This window comes from Hemiscyllium ocellatum, chromosome 16 (assembly GCF_020745735.1).
Source record: "Hemiscyllium ocellatum isolate sHemOce1 chromosome 16, sHemOce1.pat.X.cur, whole genome shotgun sequence".
Lineage (NCBI taxonomy): Eukaryota > Metazoa > Chordata > Chondrichthyes > Orectolobiformes > Hemiscylliidae > Hemiscyllium > Hemiscyllium ocellatum.
In genome coordinates this window covers 74,685,100-74,705,515 of record NC_083416.1, presented here as the reverse complement: position 1 = coordinate 74,705,515, position 20,416 = coordinate 74,685,100, and the positions used below count along the sequence as shown (strand labels likewise).

Genomic DNA, 20,416 nt, shown 5'->3' with positions numbered 1-20,416 from the left:
AAGAACATGGTCTAGTTAGAGGGGGCGCCAGTGAGAAGGCGGATACATTTTGCTTCATAACCTTTTGGTTGGAGACCTATAAGTGATAAGGCGACAATGCTAGCCACACCCCAATCCTATAAAGACATTTTTAAAAATTCCTTTCACAACGTAACTTAAAATGTTGAGGTGAACAATGTCAGAAGGCATAGGTCCTGAATCAACAATGGTCTCATCAGACAAATCTCCAGTTGAACAGTGGAATAGGGTTGGGTTGAGAGACATATTCCATCCGGTCTCAATGTTGTTGTCTGTACAACTCCCAGGCAACTGTTAACTTCTCTCTGACAAAGTCCAGGAAGTGATTCCATTGTATTAAACCCATTTACAATGCTTTTGACTGACCATCATCTCAGGAAAATCAGGGGTTGGACAGTGAACGTCACCTTTTGTCAGAGACACTGCTGGCCCCAGGCTGAATATTTATCTTAAAAAGATTGACAATGACAGTTTCATGCTTACCTTCAATAGTTAAGGAATCTGTTTGAGAAATCATTGGGCTCATACTGGACAACCTGGGTCTCATGGGCAGGTAACCCTCTGTGCAGTCACTGTGGGGAAGACAAGGCGAGTCCGTTAAATCAGTTTAGCTCACGACAATGTCCCAGTTGGAACTGGATGAAGAGTGAAAATGTAAAGCTTGGTTTTCATATCCTTAGAAGTCATCGGAGTGTAGAGAGATGATTAAAGGAAGGAACAAGTGAGGTGAGACTTTGTTTGGACACATAGTGTAGGAGGAAGAGGAAGAGCACAGGTTGCTAACTTTGGTTCTATATAGCCCTGGAGGTTTTGTCACATGGTGACCTGCCCCACACCCTTTCTCCCAGACTCTCCCACCATTGGTTGCTAGATCTATCCATTTTGGTGTTGTCCCACTACCCAAAATCGATCAGATGCTTGGATCCAGCAGCCCAAGTCTTTCCCATTGGTGTTACAGCTCATGAACAAAACTGGTTAAATGGGCGAAACATTACTTTCCTTTCACACCTGGTCAATTTATCTTTTCTTGTCTTGCACTGTGACTGGGAAAGCAATATTCAATTCCCTAAATCTCCAGGGTAACTTTGAAGTATCAGTGAACTTAGAAAGAATGCATTGTGCCATAGGTTTGGAGAAGCAAGTGAAAGAATCTCTGAGGAGAGTTGCACTTGTTACCGCTAAACACAAAGGACAGCTATAAAACCATAAGACCATAAGACATAGGAGTGGAAGTAAGGCCATTCGGCCCATCGAGTCCACTCCCCCATTCAATCATGGCTGATGGGCATTTCAACTCCACTTACCCGCATTCTCCCCGTAGCCCTTAATTCCTCGAGACATCAAGAATTTATCAATCTCTGCCTTGAAGACATTTAGTGTCCCGGCCTCCACTGCACTCTGCGGCAATGAATTCCACAGGCCCACCACTCTCTGGCTGAAGAAATGTTTCCGCATTTCTGTTCTGAATTGACCCCCTCTAATTTTAAGGCTGTGTCCACAGGTCCTAGTCTCCTCGCCTAACGGAAACAATTTCCTAGCGTCCACCCTTTTCAAGCCAGGTATTATCTTGTAAGCTTCTATTAAGTCTCCCCTTAACCTTCTAAACTCCAATGAATACAATCCCAGGATCCTCAGCCGTTCCTCGTATGTTAGACCAACCATTCCAGGGATCATCTGTGTGAATATCCACTGGACACGTTCCAGTGCCAGTATGTCCTTCCTGAGGTGTGGGAACCAAAACTGGACACAGTACTCCAAATGGGCCCTAACCAGAGCTTTATAAAGTCCCAGCAGCACAACGGTGCTTTTATATTCCAACCCTCTTGAGATAAGTGACAACATTGCATTCGCTTTCTTAATCATGCACTCAAGCTGTCAAGGTATGAAAGACTGAAGAGAGGGAGGGCCTAACCCAATATTTACGTTACTCCTGCAGTTCTGCTAGGGGTATAAGAAACAGCTTGGAAAGGTCAGAGCAGGGCTGTTTTGGACTGGAGTTAGCTCTCATGGAAATTTGGGAATCAATGGGACAGAGCAGAGGAACGTGGTGGTTATCTGAGACTGGTTTTAGAGACAGGCCAACACGTGACTTTGAAGATGTCAACAGCCTCTACCTTGGTGGCTTTTTGCTGTGCATGAAGTTCTTATAATCATTCAGTGCATCGTTCCAGGTCAGGTACTGGGCCTTGTTCTTCAGGAAGTTCAATAAATCACCATAGCAACAGTATTCCGTGATGACAAGAACTGGGCCTACAATTAAAAGGAAAATCCCGTTAAAGGAGAGTGACAACCACGGTAGAATTGCCTGCAGAAATTCCAACACTTGCTTTCCGGCTTGTATCATGCCAAATCCTGCCAAACTGTGAGGATTGATCCCACTGACTCAAACTGACTTCCAGATCACAGTGTGACAAGTCAAATATTCATCGTTAATTCCCTCCATATGACCTTATCTCTCCATATTTCTGAGCCTTCATCCACGAACCCTTCAAGATCATATTCTGACATTTTGAACATCTGAATTTCATTTCTTCATCCCTGGTGGCCATGTCTTCTGTTCCCAATCCCTTAGGCACTCAGATTCCTTTCTTCACTCTGTCTTTTGTTTTAGTCTGTCCATAAAACCTACCTCCTCAACTCGGCTAATATAAAGGTAACGTACTGACTGTGCTGAAATCTGAGGTTAAATCTTACCTTCTGAAACTTTCCAGCTTTATGCAAAACTGTGATCTAAATATGAATCTTAGAAAGATTACATGGACCCATTTAATGTATCCTTTTAAACAAAGAACATCTTGGTCAGGGAAAAGCACCGAGTACAACATCATCAATGTTGTTCCCGTAAACAGCAGGGAGCTTGAATGGAGTCGTACAGCCGGGAAACCTTTCAGGAACAGGTCTCGATGCCACGTTTGGGGGTGGGACAGAACAGATTTTGATCAGCACATTGCTCTTTCCCTCTCTCTCTTCCACATCTCAGTTTTATATATACACCAGAGAAACCTCGATTATCCAGTATTCAATTATCCGAACATTCGATTATCCGAACAAAATACTCCCTCCCCGTGTCGTTCGGATGATCGAAGTTCCTCTGTATATAGGGTTATTGATGAACATTTTGGATTAGTATTGTTAGTAACTCTAGCATCTTTGTTTGATTAAGTTTGTTTTTGCTAATAAACTACTTAATGTTGTTAACAAACTGGCCTCACCAGTTCTTAATTTTGAACCTCATGTGGAATGAGACCGATATAATTGACTACATCCCCAATCTGGTTAAAATAAAAATTATTTCAACCAGTGAGGAACATGATTAGAAATGGAAACATTCAACCCCCCACCCCTCACCACCAACTCCACAGCCTCTTCACCAACCCCCCACCCCTCACCACCAACTCCACAGCCTCTTCACCAATCCCCCACCCCTCACCACCAACTCCACAGCCTCTTCACCAATCCCCCACCCCTCACCACCAACTCCACAGCCTCTTCACCAATCCCCCACCCCTCACCACCAACTCCACAGCCTCTTCACCAATCCCCCACCCCTCACCACCAACTCCACAGCCTCTTCACCAACCCCCCACCCCTCACCACCAACTCCACAGCCTCTTCATCAACCCCCCACCCCTCACCACCAACTCCACAGCCTCTTCACCAACCCCCCACCCCTCACCACCAACTCCACAGCCTCTTCACCAATCCCCCACCCCTCACCACCAACTCCACAGCCTCTTCACCAATCCCCCACCACCAACTCCGCAGCCTCTTCGCCAACCCTCCGCACCCCCTCACTGCCAATCTCTCCCCACCCCTCACTGCCAACACCCTGCATCACCCCTCACTGCCAACACCCTGCACCACCCCTCATCACCAACCACCTGCACCTCCCCTCACCACCAACTCCACAGCCTCTTCGCCAACCCTCCGCATCCCCTCACTGCCAATCTCTGCCCACCCCTCGCTGCCAACACCCTGCACCACCCCTCATCACCAACCATCTGCATCACCCCACACCGCCAATCACCTGCACCCCCCTCACTGCCAACCACCTGCACCCCCTCACCACCAATCACCTGCACCACCCCTCATCACCAACCACCTGCACCCCCCTCACTGCCAACCCACTGCACCCCCCTCACTTCCAACCACCTGCACCTCCCTCAATGCCAACCACCTGCACCATCACTCACCACCAACCACCTGCACCCCCCTCACTGCCAACCTCCACACCTCTCACTGCCAAACCCAGCCCACCCCTTACCGCCAAACCCCTGCAGCCCCCCTCACCCCACACCCCTTCACTGCCAACCCCCTGCAAACCCCTCACTGCCAACTCCTGTCCCTTCATCACCAACCCCCTGACTCCCAACACCAAGCCTCCTCACCCCTCCCTCAACAACAGTAGCCATAACCCAACATTTGTTCTTAATTCTCTTTGACTGAGCTTTTGTTCACCTGTACTAGTAGCTTATTAGCTTTATTAATGACTAATTAATGTTAGTTAGTGCTAAATTCTGTTTGATAACACTCCCGTGAAGCACCTTGGGATTGGTTTTAACTAAATGTTACATTACTGCAAGTTGTGTGTTGCTGTGCATGAACCTCACTTGTAGAAACATGGATGGTCATCTCTCACCTCCGAGAGTACAGGCTCCCAGAAGGTTGACAACGTGTGTGTGCTGCCCCAGGTGACTCAGGATCTTCAGCTCTGACATCAAGGCCTCCCTCTCAGTGGAATGGGCACTCGCTGAAAGTCAAAATAAGAAAGAGAGTCAGCAAAATGCCACAGTGTCTTTTGCCCACCTCATTCAGCTGATTATGAAAAAGACTCAAGGGGAGGGGGTGACATTGGCAGCTCTGACCCCTCAGTAAGATGACTTGTAATTGGGTCCTCCAATGGTGAATGTTAGGCCTTAAACAAATCCTCCATTGAGAGCCCACCCCACCCAACTTGAACTCCTTCTTTCAGACAAATTCAGATAAGTTACAGGGAAAGGAACAGAAAACCAGACCCTAGGATCTCATAGTCAACATCAGTGGGGCTCCGCTGTGTAGCAGCTGTGCTAAGGTTCTCACCAGTTTGCTCCTTTCCTTGTTTGAGATGGAACATCAAGTTGAGCCATTGCGTCAAGCCTAGGTCTGTCTAACTCACTCAGTGAGAGCAGGTGGACATGTTACAGGATGAATCAAACAGCTGAGACACTGAATCATACTGACCAGAAACAGCATCATCAGTTAACAGAGATACTGGAGCCAGTGAGCCTGTTCTGGCTTTGGACAGGAATGACAGGAAAGGGGGCTCCATTGATTAACCCTCCCCCTTCAAGATCTGACCTCTCCCACCTCCCCCCTCACCCCAGGCCTGTGCACCCAGTTCCCATCCCACCTGCTTCTTTCTGGGACCATGTCCAGATCTGGCCGTGAATCCTCTGGGAACCACTCACTTCCAGCTGCAGATTCCTTAACGTCTAGGATTGGCTGCAGTCCCAGAAATGGGCTTTGCTCTTGGTGGCGCTGCTGAGCCCAGAGGGTGGCCAGCAGCTCTTGGAGGTGGGGCTTCCTTTCTTTGGAGCAGGGCAGATATCAGGAGCAGGGATGAATTTTTAAAAAATTGATTCACTGGGTGAGGGTGTCACTGGCTCGGCCAACGTTTACTGCCCATCCCTTGATGGGATCCCATTCACCCACTATATTCGACCCTGGTTCACCCTCTGCAAGGGCCTAGCATTGAGTTGTACCACCCCTTCTCAAAGCAGTAAATGCCAACCTGGTTAGCGATGCTCACGAGATAAGAGAGGTTTCCAGTCACAATCACTGGGGGTGATCAGATGAGAACTAAATTCAAGGGTCATTCTCACCAATGTTCAGTGGTTAATATGAGTTGGCCATTGGCATGATCCTTTCTTCTGGTTTGTATTGGAGCTGCTAGAGTTCCCAACCTAACAATAATGACCACATTCCACCGTGTCAGAGAGTGGGACAGCCGTGAGAGATGCTGTACAGCGAAGAAATCTCTCACATGCTCCAAATCATCGGAAGATAGTTTTCCAGCAGGAAAACCTCTCGTTATTACCAGTGAGTTACTGGGAAACATGGCACAGCCCGAAGCCTGGATTACTGGTTGTCTTAACAGTTGGCAGCTATAAGGTGGCGACTTCGGGCAAAATCTAAGGAAAAGAGAAATGCAGTGGTTGCAAAATCTGCCTGAAGTTCAGCTTGAGGATGTCAACAGGAAACCCTGCCTGAGACTTAATGATTTGTACAGCTTTAGGATATTGCAGGATACAGACAGACTTATAATTGGGGTTTAATTTCCTTCATTTTCCCCAATACTGCAAAGAGAGAATCATGCCTCCCCACCATTGCTACTGGACAGGAGGCCATTACTCCCCCAGAGATGGAGGTGAATGGGGGTCAGAGTCGGGCGCAGTTCAAGCTCTTACGTTTCAGCATTTTTACAGCCACTTTGGTGGCTGAGTCCTCTGTGCCCAGTCCATAGGCAGTGGCCTCGACCACCTTCCCGAATGCTCCAGCTCCCAGGATCTTACCTGCAAAGAGAAGGTTGCAGGCAGTTAGTTACAGGGCTGTCAATAGAACAGGGTGATGCAGTACCACGAGGGTTCAGGTTCAACCTAAGAGGGCTCAGTATTGTCCCCAGTGTCACGTACATCAGCTGCTTGAGCCCTGACTTCTGGCATTCCCTCCCTAACCCTCTCTGCTTCTCTCGATCTTGGGGATGCTGTTTAACACTTTTTGATCCTCTGACTTAGCATTTCTTCTGGGTCTTGGTGTCCAATGCTGTCACTCCTGGTCAGTTTGCAACATTTTACCGCGCAAAATGATAGTTGTTGGTGTTGTCACGGGGAAATGTTCCCTGCACTGGGAGAAATTAGAGATGCCATTGGGCACTTCACATGGAGCAGACAAACGCACACACCGGCCTCCTGCCCTCATCTCACCAACCGTGACGTTAAATGGCAGGTACCAACAGTACTGTCCCTGAGCCAATAAGGTCTTGTTTAAAGGCAGTGGCAAAATCTGAACTAATTAATGCACAGTCAAAATTGGACCCGATGTCACCAAACACAATGTTACCACTAGGCCCTAGTGGTTTCTCTCCAGCCCCAACAGTACAGCGGGGTATAGACAGTGACTGTTCTTGGTGGTAGCACGGTGGCTCCAGTGGTTAGCATTGCTGCCTCACAGCACCTGGGCTCGATCCCATCCTCAGGTGACTGCCAGTGTGGAGTTTGTACATCCTCTCCGTGTCTGCATGGGTTTCCTCTGGGAGCTCTGGTTCCCACCCATGGTCCATAGGTGTGCAGGTTAGATGGCCAAGCCATGCTAAATTACCCACAGTGCCCAAGGATGTGAAGGCTAGGTGGGTTAGCCAAGGTAAATGCAGTGTTGGATGGATAGGGTAGGGAGGTCGGTCTTGGTGGGAGGGTCAGTGTGGACCTGATGGGCTGAATGGCCTGCTTCCACATTGTAGGGATTCTATGATGATTCTAGCCCAGTGACTCTACCACCACAAGTCTCCCTCGCCTCAAAGCTTGGAGCTGGAGAAGAGGAAAGCAGAATTAGGAACATTTGATTGTCAATGGAGACCACTTTGAGGTGATCCTGTCCATACCCAAGCGGAGTTTCTCCCTGGGGAACTCCCATTTCTCGTTGTATGGGAGCTGGGTGGGGTCAATGAAGGTATAATCATTTCCGTGCACCACTTCGATGATCTTCCAACGGACCTCATACGTTGGTCTCTAGAATCACAAGAGTTTTGATGATGAATGATGAGTCAGAGCATTTCCCGCTTGGAAATCAAAGAGTAAAGGGATGTGGAACTGACCTGTTTGTACTTGTAGAGCAGCAGGAGAAGGAAGATGAGCAGTAGGACTGCTACAGCCACTGCACCTGACAGAAAGGGAGTGAACAGACCGTTTGTGGCTGGGTCACCTGTGGAAATGTAGGACAAAAAGTTGTTTCAAACAGGCATCTGGATCATCCAAAACAGACTCAGCAACATCGAGTCCAGTGGGGTAGATCTCAGCTGGAGTACAGTTCTTGGCACTACATTGTATGAAGCATTTCAAAGAGGATATAAAAGAGATTTACTAGAATGTACCAGCACAACATAGATTCCAGAAGGAAATGAGAAGTCAGAGGAAAGCTTTGATCACCTTTAATTGTGAGGCCATCACCTTTTAAAGTTCGTGGAGGGCAGGCTCACTCATAATTTAACCCCTTCAACCTCAGCACCTCTCTGGTGTATTTGCACATTCCCCCCCCCTCCCCCAACCCAGGGCAATATCTTCTTTCTGAGCTGTGTGGGAGCACCAGAAGGGAACACAATGATCCAGGTCTTCCAATCAGGTTATTGCTCTGATCCTACGTTCCCACCTGTCCAACGCTGCTTCCTGTTCCTGGATGGGTCAGAAATGCAGGGTCATGGGGAGGGAGGGCGAAATAAGAGGGAACAAGGTGGAGAGATCATCACTCACACACACACACACACACACACACACACACACACACACACACACACACTTTTCTTTATGACATTAAGTTGGTATAAATGCCTTGTGTCAATGTTACTGAAGAAGACAAAACAAGTTGTGGCCTTCATTGCCAGAGCCTTCGAGTACAGGAGCAGGAATATCTTGCTGCAATTGTACAGGGCCTTAGTCAGACCACACCGGGAGCACGTGTGCAGTTTTGGTCTCCTTATCTGAGGAAGAATGTTCTAGCAATGGATCAGTTAGGATTATATTGCCTGAGTTTAGATGAATGAGGTGAGATATTATAGAGGCCTACAAAATTCTACAGGATTAGACAGGATAAATGCAAGAAGGATGTTCCTTATGTCTGGGGAGTCCAGGACTAGGGGTTCACAGTCTAAGGACACAGGGTAGGCATTTAGGACTGAGACAAAGAGAAATACTTCACCCAGAGAGTGGGGAGCCTGTGGAATTCTCTGCCACAGAAAGAGGTTGAAGCCAAAACATTGAATGTTTTGAAGAAGGAGTTAGATATCATTTTTCGGCCAAAAGGGATCAAAGAGATACCGGGAGAAAGTAGGAACAGGGATGATCAGCCTTGATCATAGCAAATGGGATAGTAGTCATGAAGGGAGAAATGGCCTACTCCTGATCCTATTTTCAATGTTTCTATGTTTCTAGTGAATGGGATGAATGGATGGTGGAGTGGAGGGGCAGTGGAAGGATAGGTAGGTGGCTGAGGTAGGTGGTAAAATGCGTAAGCTGAGCAAGGTGGGTAGCACTAGAAGGTGGATGAGTGGGCAGGTTTGTCAGGAGGAGGGGTAGTTCTCAGATTATGCCAGGAGGGTTAGGCATATTTAGAACTAACCAAATTGGTTTGAGGTTGGGATGTAGTCACCTGTTTGGGGCTAGTCAAGTCTTGTCAGGGTTAACAAGACGGTAAGGGAAATGTAGTCAAGTCAAGTCATGTCAGGTATGGTTGGATGGAGACGAGAATGGTCTGAGGGTTGGACGGGGATTAGTCAGGAGCCTTTGTTGGGTCTGGAGCACTGCTCAGCATGAGTGATTGTGGGGGTGCAGAGGGGGTTAGTTGCATAGTTATCCAGGAGTTAACTAGGATTGTACTGTCTAATATCTCCTGGGTCCTATCATGGTAAGTATGTTGGATTTGTCTGAAGTTCTAACTCTGAGGACTGAAGACCACTGTGCCAGATTCTGGGAATTACCCCTTGGAAGTTTAAAATCTCTCGCCAGTACCACGGAGATCCATATGTTGGGGTTTCTGCAGGGTCCAGCAGCTCTCACATCCAATCTAGAGACTGGAACATCTGAGCAACTATCCTAGATGGGTGCGGCAGAGCTCTGGAAATTGTCACATAAACCCAGTTCATTCCATTAGACAGCACAGTGGCTCGATGGTTAGCACTGCTGCCTCACAGCACCAGGGACCCAGGTTTGATTCCAGCCTTGGCGCAACTGTCTGTGTGGAATTTGCACATTCTCCCTGTATGCCCTTCCTCCTACAGTTCAAAGATGTGTGAGATTAGGTGGATTGGCCATGCTAAATTGCCCCTAGTGTCCAGGGATGTGCAAGCTAGGTGGATTAGCCATGGAAAATGCAGGGTTATAGGACATAGGGTAGGAGGTATGTCTGGGTGGCATGCTCTTTGGAGGGTCAGTACGGAGTCAATGGGCCAAATGGCCCTCTTTCACACTGTAGGGATTCTATGATGCATAGGGATAAAGGTCAACATTCCATTACCTCTTCAATTCATTTTGGTGTGTTGTTTTCAAAACTAATTTCTGCAGTTGGAGCCCTATATAACAGTTCTCAACCACAGATCCAATCCTTTTAGAATAGATTCCCTACAGTGTGGGAAGAGACTCGTTAACCCAACAAGTGCATACTGACCCTCCGAAGAGTAACCCACCCAGACCCATTCCCCTACCCTATTTTTACCCCAGACTAATGCACCTAACACTATGGTCAATTTAGCATGGTAAATTCACCGAACCTGCATGGCTTTGGATTGTGGGAGGAAACCGGAGCACCCGGAGGAAACCCATGCAGACACGTGGAGAATGCGCAAACTCCACACAGTCACCCGAAGTGGGAATCGAAATCAGGTCCCTGGTGCTGTGAGGCAGCAGTGCTAACCACTGAGCCACCGTGCCGCCCTCCATTTAGATCCTCCCTCCATTTAGAAAGTAACCCATTGAGTGTAGGCCCAACATGCCTGACATTTCCTCATGGAGAAGGCCACTCACCAAGGAATGAGATGGAAAAGGAACTTTCTCCAGCTTTATTGGATGCATAACATTCCAGCAGGGAACCAGGCTTCACCTTGTGGACTGATAGCACACTCTCCACCTCTGTCCGCCCATACAGAGTCTCAGAAACAATGGACGTCTTCTTTTGAGGTATCAACTTTTCAAAGTTGGTGGTTCCATTTTCCGTGCACCTGTGTTGAAAGAACAGCTTGAAGGTTTATGTGGGTCGGGCTACCTGTTTACCCACAAAGAATACTTGCAGTGTGGTGGTTATCATCACTAACTCTCAGTTGGAAGCACTGGCTTCAAATCCCATCCATAAGACCGTACAAAATCGGAACAGGAGTAGGCCAGTTGGCCCTTCAAGCCAGCTCGGTCATTCAACAGGAATATGGCTGATCTGATGTCCTTCACATCCACTGTCCTGCCCTTTCCCCATAACCCTTGATACCCTGACTGGTTCAGAACTGTTCAGCCTCATGACCTGATGGCCATGAAAAGTGCATTCGTAATGAGGGAAAGCAGGCCTGCAAATCCCTTTACAATGTGCCTAATTGGCAGGTAGTAAGAGTGGAAGCAATTTCTGGTCGGCTACGCAATGGAAGGAAATTGGGGTTGGTTGGCTGTCTGGTATCTATCTGTTGAGACTGTTGCCAATAAATCAGGGTTTCATCTATTTTCCAGCTCAAGTCTTGCCTCTGTAGTGGAGATCATTGATGCACAAATTTGTTTCTCTGAGACAGGTAAGAAGGGGTAAGACTAAGGAACCTTGGATGATGAGAACAGAGGAGCTTCGCGTCAAAAGGAAGAAAGCAGCTTACGTAAGATGGAGGAAGCAAGGACCTAGCACAGCTTTAGAGGATTACATGCTTACTAGAAAGGAGCTCAGAAATGGACTGAGGAGAGCCAGGAGGGGGCACGAAAAGGTTTGGCAATAAGGATTAGGGAGAACCCACAGACATTTTACTCATACGTGAGGAGTAAGAGAACGCTCAGGGGGAAGGTAAGGCCGATCAGGGATAGCGTAGGGAACTTGTGCATGGAGTCTGAGCAGATAGGGGAAGCCCTGAATGAGTGTTTTGCTTCGGTTTTCAACAAGGAAAGGGAATTTGTTGTACATTAAAAATTAGAGGAGCTGGGATACAGCTTGAACAGATCAAGATTGATGAAGATGATGTGCTAGAAAGTTTGGCAAACATTAAGATTGATAAGTGCCCAAGGCCAGACCAGATTTATCCTAGGCTGCTCTGGGAAGTGAGAAAGGAGATTGCTAAGCTGCTGGCGAGGATATTTGCCTCCTCACTCTCCACGGGAGTCGTACCAGAGGATTGGAAGGAGGCAAATGTTGTTCCACTTTTCAAGAAGGGTATTAGGGAAATCCTTGGCAATTACAGACCAGTCAGTCTCACGTCTGTGGTCAGCAAAGTTGTGGAAAGAGTTCTGAGGGATAGGATTTATGACTATTTAGCAAAGCATAGTGTGATTAAAGGCAGTCAGCGTGGCTTTGTGAGGGACAGGTCATGCCTCACAAATCTTATTGAGTTCTTTGAGGACGTGTCAAGACAGATCGATGATGATCGAGCAGTGGATGTGGTATATATGGACTTCAGCAAGGCATTTGATAGGGTTCCCCAGGGTAGGCTCATTCATAAAGTCAGGAAGTATGGGATACAGAGAGATTTGGCTATCTGGATTCAGAATTTGCTGGCTGACAGAAGGCAGAAGGTGGTTGTAGATGGAAAGTATTCTGCCTGGAAGACAGTGTTGAGTGGGGTTCCGCAAGGCTCTGTTCTTGGGCCTCTGCTCTTTGTAGTTTTTATAAATGACTTGGATGAGGAGGTTGAGGGGTGGGTTAGTAAATTTGCAGATGACACAAAGGTTGGAGGTGTCGTCGATAGTATAGAGGGCTACTGCAGGCTGAAGTGCGACATAGACAGGATGCAGAGCTGGGCTGAGAAATGGCAGATGGAGGTCAACCTGGATAAATGTGAAGTGATGCGTTTTGGAGGGTCAAACTCAAATGCTGAATATAGGATTAAAGACAGGATTCTTGGCAGTGTGGAGGAACAAAGGCATCTGGATGTGCAAGTACATAGATCCCTCAAAGTTGCCACCCATGTGGATAGGGTTGTTAAGAAAGCATATGGTGTTTTGGCTTTCATTAACAGGGGGATCGAGTTTAAGAGCCGTGAGGTTTAGCTGCAGCTCTACAAGTCCCTGGTGAGACCTCACTTGGAATATTGTGTCCAGTTCTGGTCGCCCGACAATAGGAAAGATACAGAGGCTTTGGAGAGGGTGCAAAGAAGGTTTACCAGAATGCTGCCTGGACCGGAGAGATTGCCTTATGAAGAAAAGTTGAATAAGCTTGGACTTTTCTCTCTGGAGAGAAGGAGGAAGAGAGGAGACCTGATCGAGGTGTACAAAATAATGAGAGGAATAGATAGAGTCAATAGCCAGGGACGTTTCCCCAGGACATGACTGACTGGTACGAGAAATCATAGTTTGAAGATATTAGGAGGAAGGTATAAAGGAGACGTCAGAGATAGGTTCTTTATGCAGAGAGTAGTAAATGCATGGAATATATTGCCAGCTGTGGTGGTGGAAGCAGAGTCACTGGGGACATTTAAGCGACTGCTGGACTTGCACACGGATAGCAGTGGGTTGAGGGATGCGTAGGTTAAGTTACTATATTTTACATTAGGATTAAGTCTCGGCACAATATCATGGGCCTAAGCGCCTGTTCTGTGCTGTCGGTTCCTATGTTCTATGTTCCATGTTCTCTATCATGACGACATGAGTTCAGATCTGCTCTTGAGCAGACAGCTGAAGTAGAGAATTCTCTGACTGTACAAGTCTTACCTAATTAGAGGCAGCTTCATTCAAAAAGCCAGGAGGAAACATTATGGTCTACATGAAAGAAGTAAACAGTTGTGTGTTTGTCACAATCTCTTCTCTCATTTCAGTTTATCAGTTGTTAAAATATTGGCAATGAAGAAGTGAAGGAATGCTTCATTAACAGTCAACAATCATCCAAGCAAAGAGGTTGTCTCCTTTCCAATTAGTCTTGGGAATACTGTAGACAGTGAAGCACTCCCTCAGTACTGACCCTCTGACAGTGCAGGACTCCTTCAGTACTGACCGTCAGTCAGTATAGCACTCCCTCAGTGCTAACCCTCTGACAGTGCAGCACTCCTTCGGGACTGACCCTCTGACAGTGCAGGACTCCCTCAGTACTGACCCTCTGACTGCAGCACTCCCTCAGTACTGACCCTCTGACAGTGCAGCACTCCCTCAGTACTGACCCTCTGACAGTGTGGCACTCCCTCGGTACTGACCCTCTGACAATGCAGGACTCCCTCAGTACTGACCCTCTGACAGTGCGACACTCTCTCAGTAGTGACCCTCTGACAGTGCAGCACTCCCTTAGTACTGACCCTCTGACAGTGCAGGACTTCCTCAGTACTGACCCTCTGATAGTGCGGCATTTCCTCAGTACAGACCCTCTGACAGTGCATCACTCCCTCAGTACTGACCCTCCGACAGTGCAGCAATCCCTCAGTACTGACCCTCTGACAGTGCAGCACTCCCTTAGTACTGACCCTATGACAGTGCAGCACTCCCTCAGTACTGACCCTCTGACAGTGTGGCACTCCCTCGGTACTGACCCTCTGACAGTGCGGCACTCCCTCAGTACTGACCCTCTAACAGTGCAGCACTCCCTTGGTACTGATTGTTTGACAAAGCGCGACCTTGGTACTGCATTGCCTTGCTGCATTGTTAGAGGGTCAGTATGAATGGAGTGCACTCTGTCAGATAGGCGGTTAAACCATGAGGCCATTCATGTTCCTCATCATAATGTTCCGCAGGGCCATAATTGAGGAAGAGCAGGCAAGTTCACCCCCACATCCTGATACAATGCCTTGACCATGTTGGACATTCCACACTGTCTTGCAGTTGAGACTTTAAACCAAACTCTGCCCTCCCATCTAAAAGATGATTTTGCAGGTTCTGAGTCAATACTCATCCCTCAATGACATCAGTAAAAACAGATTCTTCAACCAGCATCACATTAACATTCCTGGGATCCTGCTGTGTATACATTGGCTGCAATGTTTTCTTTGCTGCATGGTAATTGTCACCACCTTTGAAAGCTGCCTCACTGGCTGTGAGACACTTCCTGTGGTCACCTAAGACTCTTGATAAATGTGAGCCTTTCGTCTTGTTTGCCTTTTTATCCAGGCCTTGTTTAGACCAGGTTTTCTGAAATGCAACAAAGTCAAGGATAGGGCAGGCCTAGTTTGGGAATGTCTGTTTCAGGGACGTGTTCTAGGATCTAATACCGGGGCCTTTACAAAATAGGTCAACACTTGCTGAGTTCCACTATCCTCAGTGTGCTAAGTGGCTACTGCTCCCAGAATCTCCAATCTTACCTGTCTCTGTGCGCTGGACACTGGTACCAGTGAATGGTTGGAGCAGGAAACCCACTGGCTAGGCAGCGAAATGCAGCGTCCTTCTTGTCACCTGCAGTAATTTGTTCCTTCTTAATGGTCACCGTCGGCTTTCCTGGGCAGAGAGACAAAGGGAAGGAAATGTTCATTCACGTTTTTTAAAAAAAAGCCATCGCAGAGGCTTGAATAGAAAAACAAAATCACACACAAATGCAGTGCAAGGCCTTACGGATGGGAACTTGTATCTGAGGGGTCACTGCCTCATTGGCGTTTTTCAAGTTGGGGCAAAAGTGGGGATGTAATTGGGCTAGTAATCCAGAAGATCCAGCCTTGGGGGCTAGAGATGCAGGTTCAAATCTGGCCACAGGGCCTGGTGTCATTTAAGTTCAACTAATAACTCTGGAATTGAAAGCTGGTCTCATTAACATGACAAATGTCAGCAAATTGTTGTTAAAAATCCATGTGGTCCTCTCATATCCCTCAAGGAAGGAAATCTGCAACCCTTAGTGGGAGGCACAGTGGCACAGTGGTTAGCACTGCTGCCTCACAGCGCCTAAGACCCGGGTTCAATTCCCGACTCAGGTGACTGTCTGTGTGGAGTTTGTACATTCTCCCCGTGTCTGCGTGGGTTTCCTCTGGGTGCTCTGGTTTCCTCCTACAGTCCAAAGATGTGCAGGTCAGGTGAATTGGCCATGCTAAATTGCCCATAGTGTTAGGGGCATGGGTGGGTTGCGCTTCGGCGGGTCGATGTGGACTTGTTGGGTCGAAGGGCCTGTTTCCACACTGTAAATCTAATCTTACCTGACCTGCCTACATGTAACCCACAACAATGCTTTTTTATTTAATCACAGGAGGAAGGTGTCACTGGCTAGGATGACATTTATTGCCCAGCCGTAAATACCCAGAGGGTGGTTAACAGTCAACCACATTGCTGCGAATCTGAAGACCAGACGAGGTAAGGATGGCAGCTTCCTTCCCTAAAGGCATTAGTGAACCAGATGAATTTTCCCAACAATTGACAATGGATTCATAGCCATCAATAGACTCTTAATTCCATTTTTTTAAAAAATTGAAGTCAAATTCCACCATCTGCCGTGGCTGGATTCAAACCCAGGTCATGACCTGCGTCTCAAGGTTAGAAGTCCAATGATAACACCATGAGGCCATCACCTCCCCATTGTTGCTTCCCCCTGTTAACTTCCCTCTGCAATGGTCTCGCAAGCCACTCAGTTCAAGGGCAATTAGAGATGGGCATCAAATGTTGACCTCGGCAGCAAAGTCCACATCCCATGAAAGAATGAGTTTATTTTGTTAAAAGGTGCGTCAAGTAGAAAAAAAATAGCAAACAGTGAGGAGAGTAGCAACAGACTTCAGTGGAGGTGTCATGACCTAGCAAAATGAAAATCACACCTACGCTAATTTTAAAACTTAATACAGGGAAATGGGAAGTGATACATTCTGTCGGAGAAATAATACAAAAAGTGAGCTAAAAAACTTTAGAGAGGCTACAGAAACTGATAGCCTGGACCAGTGCCAGTGGTGGAGTGTGCTGGGTTATGTGGAGGATCTCGAGAAGCTGCTGTTATTTGCCTTACAGCAGAGACAAGATTTGACGGAAGTGTTCAAGATCAGGAAAGGCTTTGCTTTATAGTTAGGGAATTTCCACTGACAGGAAGGTGAACAAATAAAGGACTGAGATTTAAGGTAATCGGCAAAGCAGTCAGAATGGGAAATTAAGCGTATTCTTTTAAAGCAGTGAGCTACTGTGATTTGGGTTGCCAAAAAAATGTAGGAGCAGATGTAGGCCATTCAGCCCATTGAGTCGCCCCCATCATTCAATGAGATCATGGCGGATCTGATAATCCTCAACCTCATTTTCCTTCCTTTTCCTCATAACTCTTTATCCCCTGCTGATTAAAAAGCTGCCGAACGTTGCAAGGACAGTGAAAACAAATTCATTAGTAACTTACAAAGGGGAATTTGGATAAACACTTTAAAAATTACTTAAAGAAGCTGTATTGCTTGGTTAAAGCAGGGGCATAAACTCAACTTCCAGGAGGACTTCCCAAAGTGAGGGGAGATGAGACTCCAAGTGGATTGTGAGTTGAGATTTTGGGATTGTGAGTTCCATGGCTTCTGATGGGCCAAATGGCCTCTTTCTGTGTTGGAAGATTTCACAATTTCTCTGATCTCTCAGATGAACAGCTGGGGAATAGGGTCGTCAACCTCTCCACCTCCAACCCCACCCCTTCAACCCTCAGGACTATCATGGAATCTTTAATAACAGAAGCTCCTCACCTGAAAGTGAATGACTGAGGGCTAACCTGCTAAAAGATCATTAATGCTGGCAGAGAGAGGGAAAGAGAAAAATGTAGCTTGCAGGAATGGGGCTGTCTCTATTTAAGAGAAATTTGGATGAATGCAGGTATTATGAAAAAGTGATGAGAATTTCCCAGGAGGCTAGCCAGATGGATGGGTTTAAGGGGAAGCTTCTGAGGAAAAAATTAATGAAAGAAACTGCATTTAGGATTCAAAGGAGAGGAGTGGATGCCATAAACATTGGTGTGGACTAGTTACCCAGAATTACCTTGCTATTATCTCTCCACCTATATATCCCATGCCTGTATGCTTCCCTCCACTTCACCTGACTGAGGAACAGTGCTCCAAAACCTTTTGATTTTAAATAAAGCTGTCGGACTATAACCTGGTGTCATGAGACTTCTGATGTGGACGAGTTGAACTGGGCAGTCATGTTACTGAAATTGAGGCAGGAAGACGATTGAGAGTAAAGAAAGGTTTCCGTTTGTGAAATCCCCAATTTGGAAGGAGATGGTTGGAGCTGGAGGTCTAGCCAACCTGGTTATTGGAAAAGATTCTAAGAGAGAGTGTAGAGTGATCAAAGGATTGGAAAGGGGAGAGGTTCGAAGGAAATGAAGATGATTGAGGGTGTAGAGAGAGGCTGATAGAAAGTGCCCTGGGGGGGTTGGGACACTGGTGTCTGAACCCTGCCAATAGAGAGTGGCTCGGTCTGGCCCCGAGGGTCTCTGAGTCACTTTAATGAGTTGGTGCTTACGATTTATCAATAAATGGAAGGTCAGGGATGAGTTTGCTTCTCCATTAGATGCAAAGAACGTGTATGTGCCGCTCTCACTTTCCTTCAACCGCACCAAGAACAGAGAACTCTCATAGCTGCAAAACAAGAAAGGGTCACAAAGTCACAGCACTGAATCTTGCCTCTATTCTATTCCCTCGCCCTCTCCTCCTCCTCCCCTCCTCTCTCCTCTACTTTTAGGCTCCTCCTATTCTGAGCTATGGGGCAACACAACATCCATTCTGGTTCACATTTCGGTCATTGGAGAGTGATCAGGGGCAAGAACTCTATCTGACTGTGTCCTTCTCCAGTCTGGAAGTAGCCAATCTAATGGCAACACACCATTCAAACTGAGATCAGATAACTCAATGTGGACTAAGGAAGGAGTAATAACCCACAGCACCACACCAATTGACTCCCACAAGCAATGTGGACACTATTTCATCTCTGGCACTGTGAGATAGCAGGGTTAATCGCTGAGTCTTGGTAGAGCATTGAGGGACAGGCAACAAATTCTGGCCTCGTCAATAACAAGCACATCCCTAGATCGATTAAACTAAATCCTGTTCCACCTTGATCAAATTCAGAGCTTGACTTACAGTCTCCACTCTCCAGCACAGGCCGGTACTATCTGGTCCATTAGGAACCATCAAGTAGGAGAATTGTCTACAAAATGCCTCACAGCACCAGCGATCCGGGCTCGATTCCACCCTCAGACGACTGTCTGTGTGGAGTTTGCACACTCCCCGCCCATCCGTGTCTGCATGGGGTTCCTCCAGGTTCCTCCCACAGTCTGAAGATGTGCAAGTTAGGTGGGTTGACTGTGGCTGAATGGCCTCCTCCTGCATTGTAGGGATTCCATGTGTTGATCATTCAGGTTCCTGAGTTGCCCTCACAAGATAACCAATTACAAAATAGTGGCTCTCACCCACTGGCAACAGGCAATCGATGATTAGAGTAAATAAAAAGTTCAACTGTGTAACTCAGAGGAACCAGGCACCATGTGTCTCTTTGTTTTTTTCTGATACAGCTTTAATACCTAACCTCCGGGCTTCCCCAATTGTGCTGTCAGGAGAAAAGATTCTGTCAATGTGACTCCGGAGCAGCCAATGCTACTGTGAATCTCCCACTGAGTGTTAGTAGCTGTGAGGCTCCTTTCAATTCTCACATTGTGTGCCCTAGCTGACCAACATAGAAACATAGGAGCTGGAAGAGGCCATTCAGCCCTTTGAGCCTACTCCACCATTCAATATAATCAAGGCTGATCTTCCAACTCAATCCCCCATCCCCTCTTTCTCCCCTATGACCCTTTTAACTCTAAGAACTAGACCTAGTTCCTTCTTGGAAACATTCAATGTTGTGGTCCCAATTGCTTTCTGTGGCAGAGAGTGCCACAGGCTCCCTACACTCTTGGTGAAGAAATGTCTCCTCATCTCAGTCCTCAATGCTTTCCCTGTATCCTTCGACTGTGACTCCTGGTTCTGAGCTCCCTGGTCATCAGGAACATCCTTCCTGCGTTTACCCTGCTGAGTCCTGGTAGAAGTTTATAGACTCCTTATTCTTTGAAACTCCAGCAATGTAATCCTTACTGATTCATTCTCTCTTCATCAGGAACACCCTTCTGTGTCTACCCTGTTCGAAGCTTATAGGTTTCTATGAGATTAGATCGGTTTTAAGGCCTGATTCATACTTCAGAGAAGCTCATGAAAACATACATGTTCCAAAATCCCTGAAGATTAATAACTTGGTCTCTCTGCCTGGCCTCACAGTTTACCTTGCCCGCCCCCTTGGTCTCATTGTGGAGTATCAGAAATTTACAAGCTGTGAAATGGGGCCAAGGGCCTGGAACTTACCTATTGTGTTTTGCAAGGAATGTAGACTTGTGATCAGCACTATTGTTCATAGTGTCATATATCCACTCATGCTCCCTTAGTTCAGGGTAGGCTTCAATTCTCACTTGGAGCTTGAGGCAATCCCCAGCATCTGCTTGCAGAACAGTCTCTTGATCAGTAAATATTTGCACATAACCTTTCTCTGTCAATGCACAAGAAAGAATTGAGTTATTACCTGCAACTGGCAGCCCCACACAT

General features: G+C 47.0%; 1 protein-coding gene across 1 annotated transcript in view; it reads right to left on the bottom strand.

Annotated features, from left to right (window-relative positions):
• LOC132823477 (macrophage colony-stimulating factor 1 receptor-like) overlaps nucleotides 1-20,416 on the bottom strand; it is a 66,190-nt gene that overhangs the window by 9,558 nt on the left and 36,216 nt on the right. The window contains exons 4-13 of the mRNA XM_060837384.1: nucleotides 20,180-20,360; nucleotides 18,309-18,424; nucleotides 15,218-15,350; nucleotides 10,785-10,978; nucleotides 7,868-7,974; nucleotides 7,655-7,781; nucleotides 6,465-6,569; nucleotides 4,658-4,768; nucleotides 2,133-2,268; nucleotides 502-590 (exon numbers count right to left, since the gene is read on the bottom strand). Of these exons, the coding sequence (XP_060693367.1) occupies nucleotides 502-590; nucleotides 2,133-2,268; nucleotides 4,658-4,768; nucleotides 6,465-6,569; nucleotides 7,655-7,781; nucleotides 7,868-7,974; nucleotides 10,785-10,978; nucleotides 15,218-15,350; nucleotides 18,309-18,424; nucleotides 20,180-20,360 (1,299 nt within the window). The remainder of the gene's footprint in view (nucleotides 1-501; nucleotides 591-2,132; nucleotides 2,269-4,657; nucleotides 4,769-6,464; nucleotides 6,570-7,654; nucleotides 7,782-7,867; nucleotides 7,975-10,784; nucleotides 10,979-15,217; nucleotides 15,351-18,308; nucleotides 18,425-20,179; nucleotides 20,361-20,416) is intronic.